This window comes from Rhinolophus sinicus, linkage group LG14 (assembly GCF_036562045.2).
Source record: "Rhinolophus sinicus isolate RSC01 linkage group LG14, ASM3656204v1, whole genome shotgun sequence".
Lineage (NCBI taxonomy): Eukaryota > Metazoa > Chordata > Mammalia > Chiroptera > Rhinolophidae > Rhinolophus > Rhinolophus sinicus.
The window spans coordinates 23,392,471-23,417,172 of NC_133763.1; the positions used below are offsets into that span (position 1 = coordinate 23,392,471).

Consider the following 24,702-nt stretch of genomic DNA (forward strand, 5'->3'; position numbering starts at 1 on the left):
TTTTAAATAGATATTAAAGGAGGAGTAAGTTCTTAGTATATTTTTATCAGTTTTATGTAATCTAAGTTTTAGGGATAGAGCCGGTATACTAAAGCATAGAATTGTTATTATGAAGTCTGATCAAGTGGTAAGGTGGAAAACTTCCTCTCTTTCTCTCTGTGAAGAAAATTTTAAGAAAAAAGTCTGAGGTATCATCTAAAGGAGATACAAGTTTAGCTCTAAGTGACTTATAGCTGAAAAGGGTTTTACACGTTGTAAAATTATGTTTTTAGATGTTGGGTGTAAGAATTTAAGGAGAAACTAATATGATTAAATGCTTAGGAATGAGTCATCAGAATGTAAAAAGTGGGCCAGCAGTAGTTAAGTTAGTAAGGGTAAGGCTCCATCGTCCACCGGGACAGTTTCCAGTGGGTGAGCTAAGCATACTGCTACAGACACAGATGCAAAAGCATATAATTGAGGCATTTAAGAAGGGGGACTTTGAATTGTTGGTTTGTTCATTGATTTATCACTGAAAGGTAGCATGCTATGTACTAGGAATACATAGAGGAGGAAATCCTAGTCTTTGCTCTTGAAAAGCCCAGTCTGGAAGGGGAGAATATATAAAAAGTCACCATAATACCAACCTGTGTGCAGACAGTACTTTGAGAGTACAGAGGGGAAATCAGAGGCAGCTTCAGGAAGGAAATGACTAAGCTTAGAAGGTATGCAGAATGGCCGTTTTCCCCACAGTGACCTGTTTGTGAAGTTTGACAATGGGTTATATTTGGGAGAGAAGGCAAGGAGGTATCGCCTTGCAGCAGTACAGCAAGTTAGATCTATGCGGGATGAATGATTTACGTCTTTGGAAAGGTTTACGGCAACTATCTCTAATGTGACCAAAGTTAACTGAAACCCATCAGAAAAGTATTTTGATGAAAATCTAATATAACATGTTAATCAGAAGCAGTTGAAATGATTACATTGACTGGAAAATTATTAAATGGTCCTGATTGACTTGATGTTTCTGGGGAGAAATTAAGAGACATTGTTATATTCTCACAGCTCACTTCTCACTACACATGATTTTTATCCTGAAGGCGGTGTTTTAAATGTAAAAGTCATTGGTTGCCTAATTGGAATAGGGTTTTTCAGACATTTTCTCTCTCTCTCTGTTTTTGATTCAGAGCTATCATATCCCTTGGTGCCATCTCCTCGCCCCTCTCTTCATAACCAAGATCTTTGCTTTTCGTTTATTGTATTGAAATGTAACGTGTATTTTCTCTTTTAAAAATATTGTTTAATGTTTAAAAGGAGAATCAAGGTAAAATGTTTAGTTGGTTAAAAACAGACATGACACTTGTCTCTCTTATCTTTACTAAAATTTTAACTTCTTTTTAATCTATATGCAGGCAAAAATTTTTAATGTCACTGAAATACTGTCATTTATTTAGGCCAAAAAATTATGGTTTTAGACAGTGATAGTAATGATATTACTTTGAGTTTTTCCTGATTTCATTTTGGTGGTGTGTGTGTGTGTGTGTGTGTGTGTGTGTGTGTGTATTTTAGTAGCTCCAGTGGCAACGTAAGCAGCAGAAAGGATGAGACAAATGCTCGAGATACGTATGTGTCATCTTTTCCTCGGGCACCGAGCACATCTGATTCTGTACGGCTAAAGTGTAGGGAGATGCTTGCTGCTGCTCTTCGAACAGGAGGTAAGTTTAGTGTACGTTGTTTCAGTGCTGAGTCCTTTGATTGCCAGCCCCCACCAATGCCATGTGCTCCTCCATATTTCTGTTTTACCAGCAGCATCCTGTGGGTAGCTGCCTCCACTGCTGAACTCCGGGAAGAGTTGTTGCTAATAGGGGGACTACAGGCATCCTGGAGCCTCTGTCTGTTACTTTGTCATTCCAAGAAAAGATTCCTTCTACTATGTGTGTGTTTCATAGTCATTTAGACTTTTTTCCACAGCTTCTTTTCCCTCCACATTTAGTCTGCAAACTAATTATTCTGCCCCCCGCCCCAACCAGGTTAATACTGTATTTGGGTCCCATTGTTAAATGTTAATATGACATATAATATGCAAGTTTTTGTATTCATAATTCCATTTTCTACTTTTTTTAAGTAGAAAAGATATATATATATATATGTTAGGTTGGTGCACAAGTAATTGCAGTTTAAAGGTTAAAAATAATTGCAAAAACCGCAATTACTTTGGACCAACCTAATTATATATATATATATATATATATGAGTTTTAATTTGAAGGTATCTATTCTTATGTAAAAATTTGTCTTCAAAGTATCATATAAAGAATATTTCTCATCTTAAATACAAAATTCATCTTTTTTCTATTTTACTAAACCATGGTTAGTATAACCTATTTTACTCTTTATTCTGTACTTTCTACTTTGATTCCTTTACTGTCATATATATATATATATATATATGTGTATATATATATATATATATATATATGTGTATATATATATATATATATATTTTTTTTTTTTTTTCTTCCTAGTTTCTTTGTATGTCCTCCTATCCTTTCAAATATTTGCATAGGAGTCTTCTGAGTGTGTCCGTATATGTGATTTGCAGATGTGAGACGAATGGTTTCTTTGCGATGAAACCTGTGTCACAGGAGACAAAACAGTTCTTTCTATCACTTTCTCTACTCTGCTGGAGCAGCCAGACTTTATGGAGTTGTGAACTGAGGAATTACTGCTAGATCACTTACCTCCCCACTCCTGAGGGATAGGGGTCATCAGTGCAGAGTACTGTGGACATTAGGTGAATGCAGAGGAGGAGGCCGGTGGGGAGTAGAGAGACCAGATTCTAATGAAACTGAAATAGATTCCTTATAGATGGCAAATGGGGTTGAAGAAACACTAATGCAGTTTAATTTACTCTGTTGAAATTTTTGTTTAATATGTTACAATCACTTATTCTTGGCAATACTTTGTGTCTATGTTTAGATGACTACATCGCCATCGGAGCTGATGAGGAAGAATTAGGATCTCAGATTGAGGAAGATATCCTTTGTGTGTGTATATGCATGATTGTTTTAAGTAATCTGCTAGATTAATTACAAATTTTTCTTCATGTATAGAATTTTTAAAAAAAAACTTTTATTTATTTTAAGTGCGTTTTTTCCAGGACTTATCAGCTCCAAGTCAAATAGTTGTTTCAATCTAGTTGTGGAGGGCGCAGCTCACAGTGGCCCATGTGGGGATCGAACCAGCAACCTTGTTGTTAAGAGTACCGCACTCTAATCAACTGAGCCAACTGGCCACCCCTCATGTACAGAACTTTTTAATTTTTATTGTATTCAGTTTCCATCTTGCTTCTATTGTTTTGATAGCAAAGGAGGGCACCATCCATGTCATTTTATTCTTTTTGTTCCTGTCATTCAAAAGTAAAGCACACAGTGTTGATAGTATTTTTATTTTTCTGCCTTGCAAATTGAGAATAAATCATTTTGATTCAAGTTGTGCAAAAGGCTGTGGAAAACACAGACACTAGTAACAGTGAAGTACGGTTTCACATTTGGGGGAAGTTAACAAGCACACATAATCCCCTGAGCTCATTATCTCGGAGGGAAGTGTGTTTATGCTGGGCACCATGGAAAGGGCTTGGGGAAGGGCCCTATTTGTAGGTATGGGAAGCATCTAGGTGACATCTAGGTGACAGTGTGATGGGGGACTCTCCTGGTTGAGGAAATAGCCTTGTTAGAGACCTCCTCATGGGCTCAGCCTCTGCTATGGCCTATTCTTTTGAGAAGAATCTGCTAAACTAGCTTCTTGCTGAGCCAAGGGAGGAAATAAACATTTAGGGCCACCATCAATGGTTTCTTCTCATAAGGTCCCCAAGGGAACTGTGTAGTCATTGAGACTTTTAGGATCCTTGTTAGAAGTTGGGTTTGGGCAAGTTAAAGCTTGTATAAGTTCAAGCTCTTTTTTAAAACTTTTCTCACTAAGTACCTGAGTTACGTTTTGAAACCCTGTTAATATGTATGCTTCCGGCATTAAATATTGAGAAGAAAGCATTGCTCATTCACAGTCTAGATCAAGGAATTGGTTAGAAACAGTGCCTTGTTAACAATCTAAATTTGAAAGTGTGTTTGTGAACTGCTTAGAAATGTCAGGAATTCTTTTTTTGGGGAGAATAGGAAAAAAATGATCTTACCTTTAAAATTTAACCTTTTTTCCTTAGAAATGTCAGGAATGGATGACATATGTCAAACAATCTAAATTTGAAACTGTGTTTGTGAACTGCTTAGAAATGTCAGGAATTCTTTTTTTGGGAGAATAAGAAAAAATGATCTTACCTTTAAAATTTAACCTTTTTTCCTTAATGGCCTATACCTATATATCAAGAAATAAGGAATACAGACATGAAATATAAAAATAGAGTACGAAGTAGAATATCAAATCTTAAGGATGCAAAGAATCCAAATTTAAGGAAAAATGTACTGTGTGGGAATATTCCTCCTGACTTATTTGCTAGAATGACAGCAGAGGTGAGTATATCTGAATATAATGTTTCCATGATGTCAAGTATAAAGCCTGTTTAAATCATAAAGTACTATATAAATACTACATGTATGATAAGTCTTTATTAGCTATTTTTATGTATTTATATGTTCAATACACTAGACAGATACTTAAGGCGATTGAATCCATTTACATCAATACTTTGTCCCTTCCTTAACTGTACAATGACCTTTGGGTGTTTGCAGCTGTACCATGATTTTTTGGGTGATTGCCTTAAATCTCTGTCTGAAGACAAAAGTGTTTTAACTTATTGTGGATTTGTGTGGCATCAAAGAGTTGAATTTCTAATTGCAAACAGACTTTGAAATCTCTAAGCTCTTTTCATAGTTAAACCCTACAAAACTGCTCACATTTTATTGACTATTCCTTAGATTTGTATAAGGAATGGTGGGAAAAATGAAATTCATAGCTGGCTATTTATAGACATAGCTGTTTATAGATAATAGCTGTAGTGTGCCTATAATCTTACTTTTTTCTTAAGCATCCAAGAGAGTGAATTTGTCTTTCTATATAGCTAATAAAAATTGCTATATTTTTTAAATTCATTTTAAAAAACTCATTAAAATAATTTAAAACTATCACAAGGTAGAGAACATAGTATAATGAAATCCATATATCTGTCATCCAAGCTTCAAGTATTTTCAAGAATGTCACCCTTTGCATCTATACCTTTTTTCATTTTCTTTCTTTTCTCCTGAATTATTTTCAAGCAAATCTCAGACATTCTGTTCTTTTACCTCTACATACTTGAGGAGTATCTTTAAAAATATATTTTTATTACATAACGACATTGTCACCATATTCAGCAAAGGTATCAATAATTTCTTGATATTATCTAATAGCTAGTTCATACTCATTTTTTCTTGGTTGTACATTTACTTTGTATCAGGATCCAAAGTATACACATTACCTTTAGTTCAGTCTTTTAAAATTGTGTGGGTGTGTCTATATAAAAATCTAAAGTAATTTCCCCTACCCCTGCTTCTGCTTTTTTTTCTTCATGACATTGACCTATTGAATAAATCAGTTTATTTCTTCTGTAAACCACAGCATGAAATGTGTGTTTCTTCCTCATGATTTTATTACACTTTTCTGTCTCATTTTCTGTAAACTGGAAGCTAGTTCTATAGGCTTGATTGCAGACGAGATCAACTTTTTATTTCTGTATAAGTACTTGGTGCTTTTAACGTCACGTTGTAGCACATCAGGAACACATAATGTCTTGTTGTTCTACTCTTAGCATACTGAGGTTGATCAAATGGGTTTGTGTACTGACAGCCTGATGCCTCCATTGTAAAGTTCCCATTGCCCTTTCATCTAATGTGTTCATTTACTGGTGATCCTTATCTGAATTGGGTGTTTTATTAGGAATTGCAAAATAGTAATTTCTAAAATTCTGTCTTTCCTTTCACATTTATTAGCTAGATTTCTTTGATAAAGAAGCACTTTCCCTTATAAACTCGGACTCTTGATTACCCTGGTTGGTTTGGATAGGAAAGAGAGGGTAAATGTATAATTCTGTCCCTTTAGTTAACAGTTATCAGAATGAGGAGTTGGTGCCTTAGGAACTACCAGTGGGGGCTTTTGTTGCTGTTTTTGTATGTGTGTGTGCTCTCCTTTTTTAAGTATCATAATTGACTTGTGACTTTTTATTTATCCAGTGGGGGATTGGTTCTTTATAGTAATTTATTTTTATGGCTGAAGAAATTGTCCTATGTTTGGCCACTGGGAGCTCCTTCATTTTAGCTCTTCTGTCCATTTGACTTAAAAGTCTTTGGTAGCTTCTGGGCTTTCTGGCATAAGAAGATGACTCTGGCTTGTCCTTGTTTTTTGTGGGGGCAGAGGGCAATGGTACAGATCACAATCTGGACACAATCTGGACATTAGAGTTACTCATTGTTTGTAAGCCTTTAAACAGTAATTAAATGCAGTTTTCACATGTAAACTTATTGAGGAAAAAATAATTTTTCACTTTTAAAACCTTAGTAGTTGGTTTTGGTTCTATTTTTATTAAGCTAATTGAGTATTAAAAGCATTCAGGAGATGCCTGTAACTGAATATTAAACCACCTTCTTAATAGGAAATGGCTAGTGATGAGCTCAAAGAGATGCGGAAAAACTTGACCAAAGAAGCCATTAGAGAGCATCAGATGGCCAAGACGGGTGGGACCCAGACTGACTTATTCACATGTGGCAAATGTAAAAAGAAGAACTGTACTTACACACAGGTTTGTGGTTGTTTATATTCTTATTTTCATATTAATAATGCTTGCAAATCCTGTTTCAAAACAAGTAATAAAGATAATTACCAGTATACCTTGATAGTTTTCAAGAGGAGAGGTGATTTCTTAAGTGTAAGAATGCTTTCTTAATACCAACAGATTCCAGTTAATTGAAAATAAGTTGATATATTTATACTTTCATGGAAATTGATATCAATTAAATAAAATTTATAAAATATTACAGAATTTAATAAAATAGCCATGTTCTTTAAGAGTTAATACACAGTTGATTATCAGTTAGTACTCATATGTAAACAGGCTATCATTAGTTTTGTTTGGCAGCTCTTATAATTTAAGAAAAGTTCTTTGCTCTCCCTTGCATGGAGTGTGAGTACTTTTAATTGGTTTCCAGATATTTATTCCATTTTTGCAGCATATTGATGACATATTCATCTATGGTGTGGCTAACTTTCCTTTTTATACTTAAACAGCTGAAAAGAGCTGTGTTACAGTTATTTTCGTTGTATGTACATATGTGAAAATGGTGTTTTATGACTGTTATTAATTTTATTTACCAAATAGGTTTTTGTGCTGGATCTGTAATCTGCTAAATCAAAATTTTACCCTGAAAGAATAACTTACTGTTATGTTTCAGGTTATTAGATTTAGGGAATGCAATTTTCTGCTTGATAGAAAATTAAATACTTAAAACAATAACATTACTAAATTCTGTATGTTATAGGGAGGAATCTTTTTTTTAAAAAAAATAAGTAGTGTATTCTGAAGGTTAAAAATCCAAAAGGTAAAAAAGATTATGAGTGGAAAGTTCTCCCCCACTTTTGTTTGCAGCTACCTGGTTTCCCCTCTCTGGAGGTAAACTAGGATTATTAGTTTTGTGGCTTTCTACATGTTTTAATGTATATACATGCAAACGTGAATATGTTTTTTGTTTTTGCATTTTTCTAAATACATGTGGTAGCATATTATATAAGCTACTGCCCTTTTTATTTTTTAAAGGTGCAAAACACTCCATTTTCAAGTATACTTTTGTAACCAATCTAAATGAAATGGTTCATTTAGTTATAGTTGTATATCTGATGTTTTAGTATTTTATTTTGTAGAAGCATATTACTGATGGTTCTACAATATATCAGCATATGAAAGTGGTCTCAGAAAATTCAGAGTTGGAATTATTTTATTTTAGTCAGTAGAAAAATCTCAGCAATAAAAATTCTATCCTAAAAATGCCACATAGTAAAAATATTAAGTGTAAATAGAAAGGTATCTAAAAGGTAAAGCTTCTTTAAAACATACAATAAGTAGAGGTGATAATACAGTATTTATATAATCAGATTATAAACAACTATGATAGAAAATGTTTCTTTTAACAGAAAGAACCTAATCTAGAGATGAGGTCAGTATGATTTTCTTAAGAGTCAAAACATTCTGTCTTTAGATAGAAAACTTACAAATTTGTTGGCAAAACAACAGATATAAAAGAGTTAAATGTGATGACTCTTGATTAACAAGTACCTACCAGGAGATCAGAATTTTTCCCAGAATGCAGAAGGTTCCTCATATTTACTTTCTTGTAGGACCCTAGATAGCAATATTAAGTATATGTAAAACAAAAACATTTCAGAAGGATTTTTTGTTTTTTGTGTTTTTTTATTTTATTTTATGGGGAATACTGGGGAACAGTGTGTTTCTCCAGGGCCCATCAGCTCCAAGTTGTTGTCCTTCAGTCTAGCTGTGGAGAGCGCAGCTCAGCTACAACTCCAGTAGCTGTTTTCAGTCTTTAGTTGCAAGGGGCGCAGCCCACCATCCCATGGGGGAGTTGAACCGGCAACCTTGTTGTTAAGAGCTTGCACTCTAACCAACTGAGCTGTCCAGCTGCCCCTTAACTATTTTTATCTGAAGGCTTTAGGCAGAATGCTGCTGTTTTGAAGCTTCTGATCTTTGAAATGGTGATATACTGGGCTTTTGTCATCTCATATTAAAATTAAATGTACTTTATTCAAAATGCAGTATTGTTAGTATTTAGGTTCTTGCCTTCACCCATCTTCCTCTTCTGCCCCGTGACTTAATTAAAGAATAATATTCTTAATTAAGAATAACTTTTAACTTTAATAATGCTTTGTCAAATTTACTCAGGAGTATATAATTTAAAGAAATAACTTTCTGTTTTTGAGACCTTTGGTTCCAGTAATTCTCTTCAGTGGAGAACTTCAGCAGTCTATCATCTTGTGTAGATAAAAAATTTTTAAACCATATTAGCTTATTTTTGCTGCGTTCTCTTCTTGGTTTTAAATTTGTCTTTGTAAAATACACATAACCTAAAATTTACCACCTTTACTATTTTTAAGTATACAGTTCAGTAGTGCATTTATAATGTTATACCAATCTCCAGAACTCTTTTCCTCTTGCAAAACTGAACATCTATATCCATTAAACAACAACTTCCCACTCCTCCTTCTCCGGAGCTCCTGGCAACCACCAGGCTCTGAATGTGACTATTCTAGGTAATCAAATGGATACATATAGTTAAACAGTGTCTGTATTTTTGTGGCTGGCTTATTTCATTTAGCATAATGTTCATAAAGGATCATCCATACTATAGCATGTGTCAGAATTCCCTTCTTTTTTAAGGCTGACTAAATGATCCGTTGTATATATAATACCACGTTTTGTTATCCATTCATCTGTTGATGGACATTGGGTTGCTCCTACCTTTTGAGCTATTGTGAATAATGCTGTTGTGAACTTGAGTATACAAATACCTCTTTGAGACCCTGCTTTCATTTCTTTTGGGTACATACTCAGAAGTGGGATTGCTGGATCATATGGTCATATTAGCTTTTTAAAAGCAATATAAAGTAACTTCTTACAGAAAATTTGAAAAATACAGAAAAATATGAACAGGAAGTTAAAAATCACGTATTAATCTGCTATCCAGAAAGAACAGTGATCAATATTTTGTTGCCTGCAGTATTTTGTGGATTTTTTTCTGAATCTAGTTGAAGCTAAATACTATAAACTATTTTATATAATTCTTCTCACTCAGCTACTGCAATGTAAGAATTTTCCTCTTAATTGTTTTTTAAATAAATCTTCATAAACATTTTATTTTCTTATTAAAGTTTATTGGGGTGACAATTATTGGTAAAGTTACACAGCTTTCAGGTGTACAATTCTGTAATACAACATCTATAAATCCCATTGTGTGTTCACCACCCAGAGTCAGTTCCCCTTCCATCACCATATATTTGATCTCTTTTACCCTCATCTACTACCCACCTGGTAACCACTAAACTATTATCTGTGTCTATGAGTTTTTGTTTCTTCATTTGTTTGTCTTGTTCCTTTGTTGTTTTCAGTTTATATACCACATATTAGTGAAATCATATGGTTCTCGACTTTTTCTGAGTTATTTTGCTTAGCATAATAATCTCAAGATCCATCCATGTTGTTGCAAACGGCACTATTTCATCTTTTCTTAAGGCAGAATAGTATTCCATTGTGTATATATACCACATCTCCTATATCCATTCATCTTTCGAAGGACACTTTGGTTGTTTCCATGTCTTGGCCACTGTAAATAAAGCAGTGTGGAAGTAAACATCTTAACAATAGCTTCATAATATTCCATCAGATGAATGTACTCTAACTCAATATTTCCCTGTGGGTTAAGTTGTTTCCAGTGTTTGTGCCATTATAAAACTGTAGTCTTCAAACTCTTGTACCCAGATTTTTCAACTCCAGCTTTATTGAGGAAAAATTGACAAATATAATTGTGTATATTTAAATTGTATATCATCACATTGATTTGATAGTATATTGTGGATTGATTACCAAGATCAAGATAATTAACACATCCATCACCTCACATAGTTGACTCTTGTGTGTGGGTGTGTGTGTGTGTGTGTGTGTGTGTGTTAAGAATGCTTAAGATCTACTCCAACTATAGTCATTATGCTGTACATAAGATCCTCAGAACTTCTTATAACTGAAAATTCGTACCCTTTGATTTTCATCCCCATTTCCTCTTCCTTCCCCCCAGACCTTGGCAACCACCATTCTGTTCTCTTGTTTCTATAAAATCAGCTTGTTTGCCTTTTTTTTCTTTCTTTCTTTCTTTTTTTTTTTTTTTAAGATTCTACATATAGGTGATACCATACAATATTTGTCTTTGTCTTTCCTATTTCATTTTCCAAAATGCCTTCCAGGTTCATCCATGTTGTTTCAAATGGCAGGATTTCCTTCTTTTTTATGGTGGACTAATATTCCACTTTTCTTTACCCATTCATTCATTGAAGGACATTGAGGTTGTTTCCATATCTTGGCAATTGTGAATAATACTGCAATGAACATCGACGTGCCAATATCTTTTTGAAATACTGATTTAATTTCCTTTGGATATATACCCAGAAGTGGGAGTGTTGGGTGATATAGTAGTTCAGCTTTTAATTTTTTGAAGAACCTCTGTTTTTCATAATGGCTGTACCATTTCACATTCCTACCAACAGTGTTACAAGCGTTCCCTTTTCTCTACATTCTCACCAATGTTTGTTATCTCTTGTCTTTGATAACAGCCATTCTAACAGGTGTGAGGTGATATTATGGTTTTGATTTGCATTTCCCTGATGGTTAGTCATGTGGAACTGTGTTTCTAATTACCATTTTAGAATAGATCAGATAGCAAGTCCCTAGGTCACAGAGAATAGATATTTAAGGCTTTGCCTTATTGATGTCTAACTTTTAGAAAGGATGTGGCAGTTGTCAGAATGAAATATGTTTAATTTTTATGCCTTTGTTAATTTGTAAGAGAAAATTGACATATCTTTTAAAAATTAACATTTCTGTGCTTCTTAGTGATGATGAAATTTTTTCATATTTGTTAGCCATTTATAAAGTTTAATGTGTAACAGATGATTTCCCCACTTACCTGGGATAAATTAAACATGAAAAGGCAAAGAAGAAGGACTTAGAAAAATGAAGTTTGGAAATACGTGTTCTTCTGACATTATTAACTTATTTGAACTTGTTTCAGGCTCTTAGACATTTTGTTGCAGTACCATTGTGGTTACTATATATTTTCATGTATAATGTTCTTATTTAGGTTGGACTTTTTATAGTATTATCAAAAGCAATATTTTCACTTCATTTTGCTGCAGGTTCAAACTCGTAGTGCTGATGAACCAATGACAACATTTGTTGTCTGTAATGAATGTGGAAATCGATGGAAGGTATGGCGCCTTCTTGGATTCATATTTTACTCACTTATAGTAGAATGATTTCTTCAGGTCTTTTCATAAGCCTACCTAGATACCTAAATATATACATATGTTCACACTGGTCAGTACTATGGGAGTCCATGACTAACCATTTGTAATGGAATATACGTTGGAAATAAAGAATGCTAACTTTTCCTACCTTCGTATTGTTTTGGTGTAGGAATAACAGGATTGAATCTTAAACGTGTGATTACTGTATCACAATCCTGTATATACTATTCTCATTCAACTGCTTTGTATTGCTTCATAGATTTTGATTCTGGAAAAATTACTTGATTGAAATCTAGTCCAATAGTTTTAGTATTTATTTTAGGAATTACAGATGAGCACTGTCATAATTTAGTAGGTTTTTCACTAATAAGCCTTTATATAATGCCTGCATATTCTTGAATTAGCCCCACACAGGGGAGTTTTTGTTACTTAAATGTTTCATTGTTGAGTGATCTTTGTGAGCCACAGAAATATGAATATAATTTAAAATTGGAAGAAGAGTTACACATCAGTCCTAAGCCCATTCATATTGATCTGGGGATCTTAGGAGTGTGGCCTTGGAGAGGCTCACATAGCAGGAATGTAGTCTTTGGAGCCAAATAGGTTTAGAACTCATTTGCCACTTACACTTACTGAACTGTAACTTCCTCATGTATTAAATGTAAATAATACCTACATTACAGGTTGTGGTGAAGAGTAGAGTTAATATATTTAAAGTGCCTGGTAATTACTGGTGTTCTAAAAGTGCTAGCTTTTTAAACTAGTTTTTGTGAAGTTTGTATAAAATTTTTTCTTTTAGTTACACTTACATAGACTTTTTATTCTAATGTTCACTTCAAATTATTCACATAGGTTAAAGCATTTTCTGACAGAAGTGAATTAAAAAACAAACAATGGGGGCATATGCTTCACAAATATGATATGGGACTTTGGCCTAGCTCCAACCCCTCTTCTGTGGTAACATACATACTATGTTGGCTGTGTCTAGAAGAGAGATTCTTATTAAAATTTTTTTTTTTTTTTACTATTTCTTTAGTTATATACCATGTTTCCCCCAAAATAAGACCTAGCCAGACCATCAACTCTTGGAGCAAAGATTGAGCAACTCATGCATCTTTTGGAACAAAAATTAATATAAGACCCGGTCTTATTTTACTATAAGACCAAGTCTTATATAAAGGGTTTCCGGGCGGGAATTCCAGCCTATTCTCAGGAATTTTTTTTCTTTTCGCTTTCCTGTTCCCGAATCCCAAGGAAAGTTGGTTGGGAAATTGGGAAAATCGGCTCCTGGAACCCAGGATCTTGGTAGTATCGACCATCACTTTGTGGAAACGATTCATCGTGGAAAACAGAAAACAGTTTATATCTCGGGATTCGGGAATGGGAAAGTGAAAAAAATTCCTGAGAATGGGCAGGAATTCCCGCCTGTAAACCCTGCTTGTATAGTATAGTATAGTATAGTATAGTATAGTATAGTATAGTATAGTATAGTATAGTATAATATAATATAATGCTAGGTCTTATATTAATTTTTGTTCCAAAAGACACATTAGAGCAAATGGTCTGGCTAGGTCTTATTTTCGAGGAAACATGGTATTCCTATTAATTATAAGTTGGAAAAGTCAAACACTTAGGATAGGTGATTGTTCATATCTGAAAAATAGAGCATCTTTTTCAAAAATACTTCTTTCTCTAGCAATATAAAGTATAAGCTGTTTTAAGTGGGGGAAGGGTACACCTTATTGTCTGTATTTAAATATCTCACAAAATATTTCTTTTTTTTTGACAGTTCTGTTGAGTTGGAAGAATTGGCAAAATATCTGGACCATTGAGAAAATGGATTTTGTAATTAGCTTTAAAACTAGGCCAAGGAACTAGTTTTTCTGCAAGTCAGATTTTTTAAAGTGACATACATCCTTGGATTAGTCTTTGTTTTTTGATATAGCATCCTTCCTTAAATGCCTTCCGTAGTTTCAGATCTGTAGGAGACTACGTAGGAGTATCTGTTTGAACCATTTTTTTCATTTTTATAGGTAATTGATATTAAACTTTTGGCAATTTATTTTTACTTTTTTTTTTCTTAAAGAAAAATGTACGTTAACTTTTTTACAGTCTGAAACATACACAGTAGAAATGTTTATTCTTCTCAGTTAACACCTAAATGAAAATTATGTTTTTCCCATACTGGCATGTACATGCAATTAATGGAGGAGAGAGGTAATATAATTAAAGTTAATCAGATGCGGTGTGTTCAGATACTACTTGACCAGCCTATCTAAATTGTACATAATATTTGAACTAGTATATGAAATTGGTTTTGATTATTATATTCACAAGTCTGGAATAATTAGATACTATTTTGCATTTGTAACTAACCGTGACCATCATTTATTGTAATTTCTTGTACATGTTTATTACTTGTTCTTACTAGACTTTACTTTGGAAACATGATTTGAGTTGATTGAAATCAGTTTTGGTTTGTTTTTTATTTACCTGTTTGACTTTATAGTGTGTTTTAGTTTTGCAGAACACTGTTTAGTAGGCTTTTCATAAATCCCAGCACAGGCAAAGAATGAAAGCTGACAATTTTTTTCCCCTTGTAGGAAAACATACTGGGAAGAAAATGTTAGCATTTTAGTGTAGTGTAGTTATTATAAGCAGTTCATAAATCAATTTTGATTTGGAAATCTATACTTACCAAGGATTACGTTTAAGGGTTATATAAATCTTTACATATGGAGGTTGATAGAAAACATTTTTTGTCCTGAGTCCTATTTGCTGACTTTTTCTGTTACACAATGGATGAGATTGTTGAACAAACGGAATATATGGACTATCCTGCAACCTTATAATTAAGTTTTACTTTTTGTTTACGTGTGTGCCATTTGTTCTGTTAGGAATAAGAAAAAATGATTTTCATATAGGTTCCTTAGCGTACACTTGCTCTTGTACATCTTAAAGGCCACTGTTACAAAGTCCACGTTTTATCAAACTAAATCTGTATTCTATCAAACACCTACAGAAAGACCTCAGTACATGCTTTACACTCCCCTTGGCTCACATTTTCCCATTTCTTCCTGGAAATAATTTGATGTAATACAGAAGACAACATTATAAGGTCCATGTTAAGACCCCATTTATAAGAATTGTCCCACCAGTATCATTCACAGATGATTTGTCAATTCATAGATTAACCTTTTGTTTTATCATTTAAAAAATAAAGTGCATTTTTGAAAAAATGAATTTTAAGAATAAAATTAAAATTGTCCCACTTTTAAATTAAGTGACCATTTTAATATTTGTAATTGAATAAAGTTTCTTGTTATTATATTATATTGCATTTTGTCATTTTATTTAAACATTAAAGCTTGCTTTACCTTTTATTTAAAAAGTTCACTCCTAACTACTAAAGTACAGCTTTAATTCAGGGATGCGTGCTGGTTTTAGGTAAAAACTCGTGTTGAGCAGTAGTACACAGCATGTCTCTTTTACTGGACCCTGCTGAGGGGCGCCGGGGTTGTTCTGAGGAGAGTACATGAGCACTTCCCATGTGTGCACTTAATGTAATATAAGGGACCAAATAATGAGTCTTACCATTTAAAAATACTAGTCAGTTACTAGCCAGTTACCATTTAAAAATACTAGCCAGTAAAAATACTAGCCAGGAAATAAGTATTATCAAGGGTAAAATTTGATAATATTTATTTCCAGGACAAAGAACTGTGTTAAATGAACATACAGAGGGATTTAGACAACTGTAGTGGCAATTACTGAAGAACCATCCTCGGAAAGCAGACAATAGCCGCCTTGGTTTTCTTGCTGCCCTGAGACGTGATGACCATTGGTTTATAAGTTTTGTTAAACTGTGGCAAAACTTCTGAAGTTATACATACACCCAAACATTGAAATCTGTATATACCTTACAAATTGAAGAATATTTTAAAGTATTAACAAGACAGAAAAAGAAATAACAGGCTGTACTTTGAATTTCTACAGGTACACAATGATTGTTCCTACAGGCCAAAGTGTAATTTGGGATTTGAATTGAATTTACTTCTCAAAATATAAACTACAATTATGATTTGATTTAAAGAGTTGTAATCAACAATTACCCCCATCCATACCCCCAACACACACACATTTATTTAGCTGTAGAAAATTAGCCATTCAAGAATATCCCACTGGGAAATGTGAATAATTACTGACATAAAATCCACATATTTCTGTCAGTTTCAAAAATAAGCACAGTATCAATACTAAAGATGCTATTTCACAGTAAATGGAACAGAATTGCTGATAAGTTTCTAGGTAGTGGAAAAATTATGTTGAAGGAAAGCTTAAGTAAATTGAAGTCAGTCAAAAGTAATAGAGAAGTATATTGGAAAAATCTTATCAATTGGCTGTTAGATAACTGTAGCTGTAATTTAGTAAAGATGGGGTTGGTAAGTTTTTATGGGAAATGTGTGCACTACTGTATCTTTAGCATCTAGAAATACTTGTCACATAGTAGGTGCTCGTGAAATAATTTTTCTTAGTTATGTTTCTGTCAGTGCATTCATTACATTTCTTCTTGACTGTATAGGAGCTGAGGTGTGAAGAATGTTCCACAGGTTGAGGACCTTCGGTGGTAAGATAGATAAGTACTGGTTGCCAGTGTTTTAGTCTCCATCTTTAAAGGCAGAAATGTTACAAGCTAGAGTCTTGAGAGATCTCTTTCAGTACTTTAATTCTGCAAAGTGATACAGCAGTTTTATCAGTAAAAAAATACATATTTTTTCAAATCAACTAGTATACTCTTGTTTATACAACTGGTGGATGGAAAATGAAAGCACGGATGACTACCTCAAATGACTTACCTTGTTTTGGTTCCTTTCCCCAGGTGCGCTACAAAAACAGCTATATTATTTTTTTCCTTAATGTCTTTGACTGCGAAGATAGAAACATTTCATATGTGATATTTCATACCGTCCAGTTAAATTAGCCCAAGTGTTTCCATAACTGAATGACTGAGCTGCTTTGAAATAAAGCATTTTTAAAAATCCCTTAAATGTGGTTTACAATATGTAGTCAAGTTATTTTTATAATCAAATTTTTATAATTTGAAGTATAGCTGATAATTTTGAAAAAAGCAAAAAAGCTGTGACAGCACTGGAATGGAATGGCATAACTATATCTTTTGTCTTTTTGGCACTAGTTCCCAAACATCTTTTCTGATTCCTTTAGGACACACCTCACCTCCATTATGACCCTGGTGGGCTTGTCATTCAGTGTCCCACCCACCCCACTCTCCTCCCTTGGGATTACTATGTGAAAGATGGGAGGTCCCTGTACCATTTTGCCTTCAATATGCAAAGAGTGTTGAGATTGAGATGGAGAGGTTTTGATAACATCGAACTACTTGATCCAGCCTTGCGGAAGCTAGAACTGCCCTGGACTTCCTGTTTATGAAAGCCAGTTGATTTTATGTTTAAGCTAGTTTGAGGTAGGTTTTTGTAACAAGCAACTGAAAAAATATTTTTGAAATCTTAAATTGTTTTGGATGGATGTTTGAGTTAAATGAATGTATAATGAATTCAAATAAAAATACTGGTACTGAACATCAAAACCTGCGAGAGCAATGCTAAGATTTCAGTTAATTTTAGAAGCATAAATGATCTGGAAGGAGCATTAAAGTCACAGGTCACTATCAGGCTGATTTATCTCAGGATTATTTCACTAATCTGTTCATCTTTTATTTACCCTCTAATTGCAGTCCTAATCCTCTTTTTAAATTCATCAAAACATGTCTTTAGACCAATTGCTTGTTAATCCTCTTCCCATTGAAAGCTTTTGAAATTGAGATATAACTAACATATAATACTGTATTAGTGTTGGGAGGCTACAAGATACTGATGTATGTATATATTGTGAAATGATTGCTCAATTAGTTTAGTTAACACCTAGTTCCCAAGTTGTTGTTTTTTCTTGTGATAGGAACTTTTAAGATCTACCCTCCTAACTACTTTCAAATATACATGCAATATTGTTGATTATAGTCACCATATTGTACATTCTAAAAATTTAAGTAGATAATTTTTTAATTCAGACTTCCCATTCTTAGGTTAATCAAGTTTTAACTCCTAGTTTTCTTATATTTAATATTTTGATTATTCACCTTTCCAGAATATTCCTCTGGGGCAATTTAAGTGGATAGATTATAATGACGGGCCACCCTGTGAAACTGGTTTTATTAATACTACCTTTGTCTTTTAGGTCAAAATCATGCACTAGACAAAATGATCTTCCTGGCTCTGTAATTTTCTGTTTTCCATCTGTGTTTGTGTACACAAGCTCATAGCGGGCTATCTGGTCCTTTTTAGCTAGGATATTGGCTTTACATAGCGGTTAAGAGCATGAGCTCTTGATCTGCTCAGATTCAAAGCTACTGCTTAGACAAGCTGTGGGCCTTTGACCAAGGGACTAGCCTCTGCTTCATCTGTAAAGATGAACATTGTTTTGCCCCTTAGGGCTGTGGGTAAGGACTTTTATAAAATAACTTATAAAGACCTTGGAATACTACCCAGCTCAGTCAGTGAGGGAGATTTTTTGGAATGACCATTATTAACTTTAGAAATGGGCACACTTTATACATATCCTACAACTTGCTGTTTTCATTTAACAATTTACCTTAGAACACTCCCTGCCATTGCATATAGATGCACCCCATTCGTTCTCACCTATGGGGACATATGGGGGCATACCATTCTCTTTTGAAATATTCCCTGTGGGTAGTTTTTGTTTTGATGTTTTCTAGGATAGATTCTTAGAAGTTTAACTGTTCAGCTATGTGAATATGCATGCACATTCAGGATGATAGATATTGCTGGATTGCTTTCCACAAAGTGATACTAGTTTACCCACCTGTTAACAGGGATGAATGCCCATTTCCTGACACCTCTGCCAATAGTGGATATTATCAGTTCTTTTGAGTTTTGCAAATCTAGAGGGAAATAGTAACAACTATCATCTCATTGTTTAATTTTTGCTCATATGATTACCTTTTTGTATTTGTCATGCTCATCTTGTTTTGAAGCCAGTTGTTTTGATTCTTTCCTTTTTTGTCTACAGGGTTATTTGGCTTTCTTACTAATTTGTAGGCACTCTTAATACATTCTGCATAGCCTTTTATAGCCTGATGTTTGTGTTTTTAATTCTTTTGATGGTGTTATTTATGGTACAGAATTTAAAAATTTTTATATAATCCAATCTATCAGTATTTTATGGTTTCTGGATTTTATGTTTCGCTTAGAAAGACCTTTTAATCATGTTATAAAAATATTGCCTACATTTTCTTCCAATATTCTTATGGTTGTTTTAAAAAAAGCTTTTAGGTCTTTAAACCATTTGGCATTTATATTTGTTTATATGTACAGTTTTCCAAATGGAGAGCTATCCATCCCAACAAAATTAACTTGTCCAATTTTATTTAAAAACTTTATAAAAAAAACCTTGGATTGCATTGAATTTGTAGCATACTTTGGGGGTGACTTCAGGATTCATTCATACACATAGATGGCACTACAGATTTATCCACTGAATTTGGTCCATAATAATAATGAGTTCTGTAGTCACATGGGCTGTGATGATATCTTTCTGAGATGTGACTACAGAACTTTTTTGGAATGGAATTTTTATTTTATAGCTATGGGAAGTTTTCATGTTCTAACTCCCCAGTTTAATTCTACATTTATTGAATATTGCTGTAAGCTAGATAACAGTCATGCACCATATACTGACATGTCAGTCAGTGAAGGACCATATATACTATGGTGGTCCCATAAGATTGTGATAGAGCTGAAATTTTTCTGTCATCTAGTGATGTAGCTGCCTTGGCACAACGAATTATTCATGCTTGTGGTGATGCTAGTGTAAACAAACTTACTGTGTTCCCAGTACATACAATTATGTACAGCACATAATAATTGATAATGATAATAAATGACTGTTACTGATTTATGTATTTACTATACTTTTTATCATTATTTTAGTGTGTTCTCTTTCTACTTGTTAAAAAGATGGATGTAAAACAGTATGGCACATTATACCGGCAGCAGCCTCATACATCTCATATTTACTGCATCTCTTGATTACACCATGTTCTCTGGAGTTTGATTTAATCTCATGTTGATGTCTAAATTTAGTGCTGCCTAAGTGTACAGTATTTATAAAGTCTACAGTCTTGTACAATAATATCCTAGGCCTTCACATTCACTCACCACTCACTCACTGACTCACCCAGAGCAACTTCTAGTCCTGCAAGCTCGATTCATGGTAAGTGCCTTATACAGATGCACCATTTTATATATTTTATACCATATTTTTACTATACATTTCCTATTTTAGATACACACTTATCATTGTTACAATTGCCTGTAGTATTCAATACAATAACTTGCTGTACAGGCTAGTAGCCTAGGAGCAATAAGCTACACTGTATAGCCTAGGGGTGTAGTAGGCTATACCATCTAGGTTTGTGTAAATTCACTTTATAATGTTAACACAACAATGAGATCACCTACCGACACATTTCTGAGAACATATCCCTGTTGTTAAGTGACACATGATTATTACATATAAAATGATAGATAAGGTGTATTTTCAATGCCCCTGGATATTATAGGCTAATGGGAAAGTCAGATATGTAAACAGATAATTGGATTGGATAATATTAGATGATAAACATTTATACAGGATATTCCTGGAACACAAGAATGATATCCAACACAATAGAAATAAGACTTAGGAGATCAGGTGAGGAAGTAATATGTGAGGTAAATTTTAAAGGAATGATACAAGTTAGCTGAATGAAGGGTGGCATTTTAGAGAGGAAGTAAGGGATAGCAGGAAGTCTGAACTAAGTTCTCGTGAGCAATTATGAAAGTGTGGAGTCGTATATATGCCTTTTCTATAAGTATATATTCCAAAGTCAAACGTGGGGTTGGCTAGGGAGCCAATAGCTCGACTGTAGAGGCCCTTGCTTGTATACCATGCCAAGAATTTGGTATTTGTACTCCAGGCAGTTGGGAACTACTAAAGATTTTAAGGAGTGGAGGGATGGTGACAAGCAGACTTGTGTTTGAGAAAGATTAACCTATGGTATTTTGAAAGATGGTTTTGAATGGTTGAGATGCATGCAGGAAGAAAAGAGGCTCTTTTGGCACTGATGCAGGCAGGTGAGAGATAATAGGGGTCCGAAGAAGGAAGGAGAAATATTTTGGAGGCAAAATCAGCAGGGCTTGGTGATTATGTTTGGGAGGAGAAAGAGAGGGAAAAGTCAAAGTTAACACCCAGATAAGAGCTTAGGTGACTGACTGAGTGATTTGGGCTATAGGCAGAGGCCAGGGCTGGAGGGGGGTGAGACAGTGGGGTGATAAGTCAAAATTAATACATGCGTTTCATCTCTGGAATATACAAGTAGAGATGTCCAACCGGCAGCTGATTCTGAAGTACAGGAGAAAATCTAGGTCAGATCCTATTTGGTAGCCATGAATATATTGGTGGTTATTTAAACAATGAGAGAGGGACATGAGAACCAAAGGAGAGCATATAGATTAGTAAGGAAAGTAAGCCGAAACCCAAACCTTAGGGGCCATAACATTTAGTGGACAGGTAATAGCGGCAACTGACAGGTAGTAAATACTATATTTTACATGGATTAGTTTTAATCCTTACAGCAATGCTAGGGATCAGGTACCATTATTATCCTTGTTTTTATAGAAGAAACGGGCCTAGAAAGACTCCATACCCACCATCACACAGTAAGTGGAGGAGTTGGGAAGTCTGGCTCCATAGCCCAAACCCTTAGCTGCTGTGCCCTGTCACCTACGGATAAGATGAGAGAATATGGAGAATGAGGAGAGCACCTCAGAAGAATAGGAAGTAGTGTTTCAAGTAAGCCATCATCGATGAGATATCAGGAAGCTGAGCAGTCCACTGAGAAGACCAGAAAAATAGTATGTGTTAGACTTGGCTGATCGAGACCTCCGCAGAGCAGTTTGGTGAACTGTAGTGATTTGGGGAGTGAATGGGGAGATGAGGAAATGGAGACAGCAAGAGTGGACTATTGTGAAAAGTCTGATGAAAAAGAAGAGTCAGCAGTTATGTAATGTAGGTTTGTTTTTTAATTGGGGAATTCAAGGATGCTTATGGTACAGGAAAAATCAAGGTGAAGCTGATGATATAGGAGAGTGGGGGGAAGTCGATGGAAGTAAGAGCAGTTAACTTACCACTGTGTACCACCATCCCTCTGAAGCACTCCCATTCATTTGCTGCCATACATCATGTCCTGGCTTTCTTCTTACCTGTACTGAGAAGGTGAATCCTTCTAAAACTCTTTTGGGAACTCTTGTCTCTCTGTCCATTCTTGCAAGGATTTACCGTCAGCTCTTTTCATGCTGTCATAAATCTCATTCATTTATGTGTTGAAAAACTCCAAAACAATACTCCAGCCTAAAATCTCGACCGTGTAGCTTCCTCCATCTAATTAATTTCTCAACATGTGTTACATGTCTTACAGGTACCTCATACTCAGCATTTCCACAACTGGACTCATTTGGGATTGCTTCGATTACAACTACCTTCCCTACACCTCTGCCCCAACATACACACACTCTTCTTATTCTGTTGGGTTTAGCTTTGCTGTCACTTCTGCCAAAACCTTTCCACAGCCCTTCAAGACGTGCGCAGCTCAGTTCTCACTGGTACAGCACTTAACTACAGCTCACTGTAGCTGCCATGGACATGTGCTTACTTGATGTAAATTACCAGAGGACAGGGTTTATGCCTCAATCAAAATTATATCCTCTTTGTCTAATGAAAAAGATGAAACTCTTAGACATGGAATCAAAAGCACATGTAAGGAGTTGACACCTTGAAAAGGAGGAAAGGACACAGTCTCTGGGACTGGACTGAGGCGAGAATAGATGCTGATCTATACATATTTATAGATTCCATGAGAAGTTGAAAAGGGTTAGGGACAAAATTTTCATAGTACAGTAGGAGGTTAGATGGTTTACTGAGAAAGATGGGGTGGGTGCTTAGATTTGGGGCTTGAGAAGAATAATGCAGAAATCAGGCTGAGGGAGATGACCAAGAGGACATCCTATTTAGCAGATTAATTTCTAACCCACTACCCAAACCATTCCAGGTTTGGATGTCTTTCACATTTACCTCATTTTAGATGTTTTTCCCGCTCATTGTAATGATGGGCTTCTTCACGGTGTTTAGGTCTAAAAGCCAGTATTTTTACCTGTAAGCTATGACGTTATTCCATTTGCCTATGATATAAACAATGGGATCTAAAAACAAAATCCTCCTCTAGGAGCTAAAATATATCTTGCTCGTATCCCTACTCACTTAATCTTATATTTCCCAAATATTTCCATGTGAAAAAAGTAAAGATTGAGCTAAAATTTCTGCGCTTTATTTTTTTGAGTGAAAATGCACATATTTCTTTCAATAATTAAAATGGAAATATGCTTATTTGAAAGTTTTGTTATGAACATAACTAAGTTGTGAATTTAAAAATTTGTTCTTTAGGTTGGCAGAATATGATAATAATGATAACTTTTCAACAAAGAATTTTCTAAGCACTACTTCTCGTACCAAACCTTTGAGACTGATGCACTTCAGAGCACAGTGTTCACACTAACGACGTACAGATACACATACACATATATGTATCTACATACACATTCTAAGGTAAAGTGGAACACCATTTTTACAAGTAGTGGTCACATCTTTATAAAACGGGAATCTGGGTTCCTGGAACGGCACTGATAAGTGAATATTCAAAACTGAGCTTGAAGGAAGAAAGGAGTAGCTGAGGAACACTTGAGTGTCTTTTCTTTGGGAGGAGAGTAATAGGTACTGAACTCAGGCAAAACAAAAGCAGTCCTGTTTGCTCCAGTGGATGTAGGCAGTATGGAGTCTTCTAGTATATCCTTTGCCATCGAGAACATGCTGCTGTTATTACAAATGTAAACATACTATTTTTCTAAGACAGCCATACCCCATTTTTTCAAAATTATCACTAAAAGTGGCTGCAATTTATACTGTGAATATATAGCCTTCTGTAGAAGGAAGCATTTATTATTAAAATAGGCCAAGGATTACTCTGGCGGAAGACGCTACTACCCCTAAATTCCCTCTACTAGATGTAGTCCATGAGTTCTTTCATTATTTTATTAATAACAGATATATTTGATGATCCTATGCTTCAACTGATTTCTCAGATAAGGACTGGAGCAAATCTTTATAGACAGTAGAGTTCATGAATCGGGGATATGAGTCTCTGTGCATTAAGGTGTAAATCTGAAGTTGTGCGTCATCAAATGTGTGTTGGGATGGTTCCACCATGTTTCTATTGATGACTTCTCTTACTCGGGAGTCTAAGCTGACCTGTCAATAGAAACAAGTAAGAGTTTCATTAGATACGTTTCTCTTTGGAAATCCATCCCAAACTCCCATAGCTTGTGGTTATTAAAAATTCCAAACCAAACAAGGTCATTCAAAAATGTAAACTGCCAAAAGAGAAACCAAATGCATAATGAGCAGGGATTCTCAAACATCAGTGGCATCAGTAGCCCCTGGGAGGCTTGTTAAACAGATTGCTGGGCCCCAC

The 24,702-nt window shown here is 34.7% G+C and overlaps 2 protein-coding genes across 10 annotated transcripts in view; one reads left to right on the top strand and one right to left on the bottom strand.

The window, feature by feature from the left end:
* The window catches only part of TCEA1 (transcription elongation factor A1), a 45,043-nt gene extending 29,669 nt beyond the window's left edge, over nt 1-15,374 (top strand). For both annotated transcript variants that reach the window (XM_019729832.2, XM_074318795.1), the window contains 6 exons: nt 1,549-1,694; nt 2,958-3,014; nt 4,347-4,501; nt 6,616-6,762; nt 11,931-12,002; nt 13,831-15,374. In XM_019729832.2, coding sequence (XP_019585391.1) covers nt 1,549-1,694; nt 2,958-3,014; nt 4,347-4,501; nt 6,616-6,762; nt 11,931-12,002; nt 13,831-13,839 — 586 coding nt within the window. In that variant the 3' untranslated portion in view covers nt 13,840-15,374. The remainder of the gene's footprint in view (nt 1-1,548; nt 1,695-2,957; nt 3,015-4,346; nt 4,502-6,615; nt 6,763-11,930; nt 12,003-13,830) is intronic.
* Nucleotides 9,167-24,702, bottom strand: part of RGS20 (regulator of G protein signaling 20) — a 123,988-nt gene continuing 108,452 nt past the window's right edge. For 7 of the 8 annotated variants that reach the window (XM_074318799.1, XM_019729827.2, XM_074318800.1 and 4 more), the window contains exon 5: nt 23,487-24,479. In XM_074318799.1, the coding sequence (XP_074174900.1) occupies nt 24,291-24,479 (189 nt within the window). In that variant the 3' untranslated portion in view covers nt 23,487-24,290. Of the gene's footprint in view, nt 10,349-23,486; nt 24,480-24,702 lie in introns of those variants that run through there. The other variant, XM_074318798.1, reaches the window with a different exon arrangement.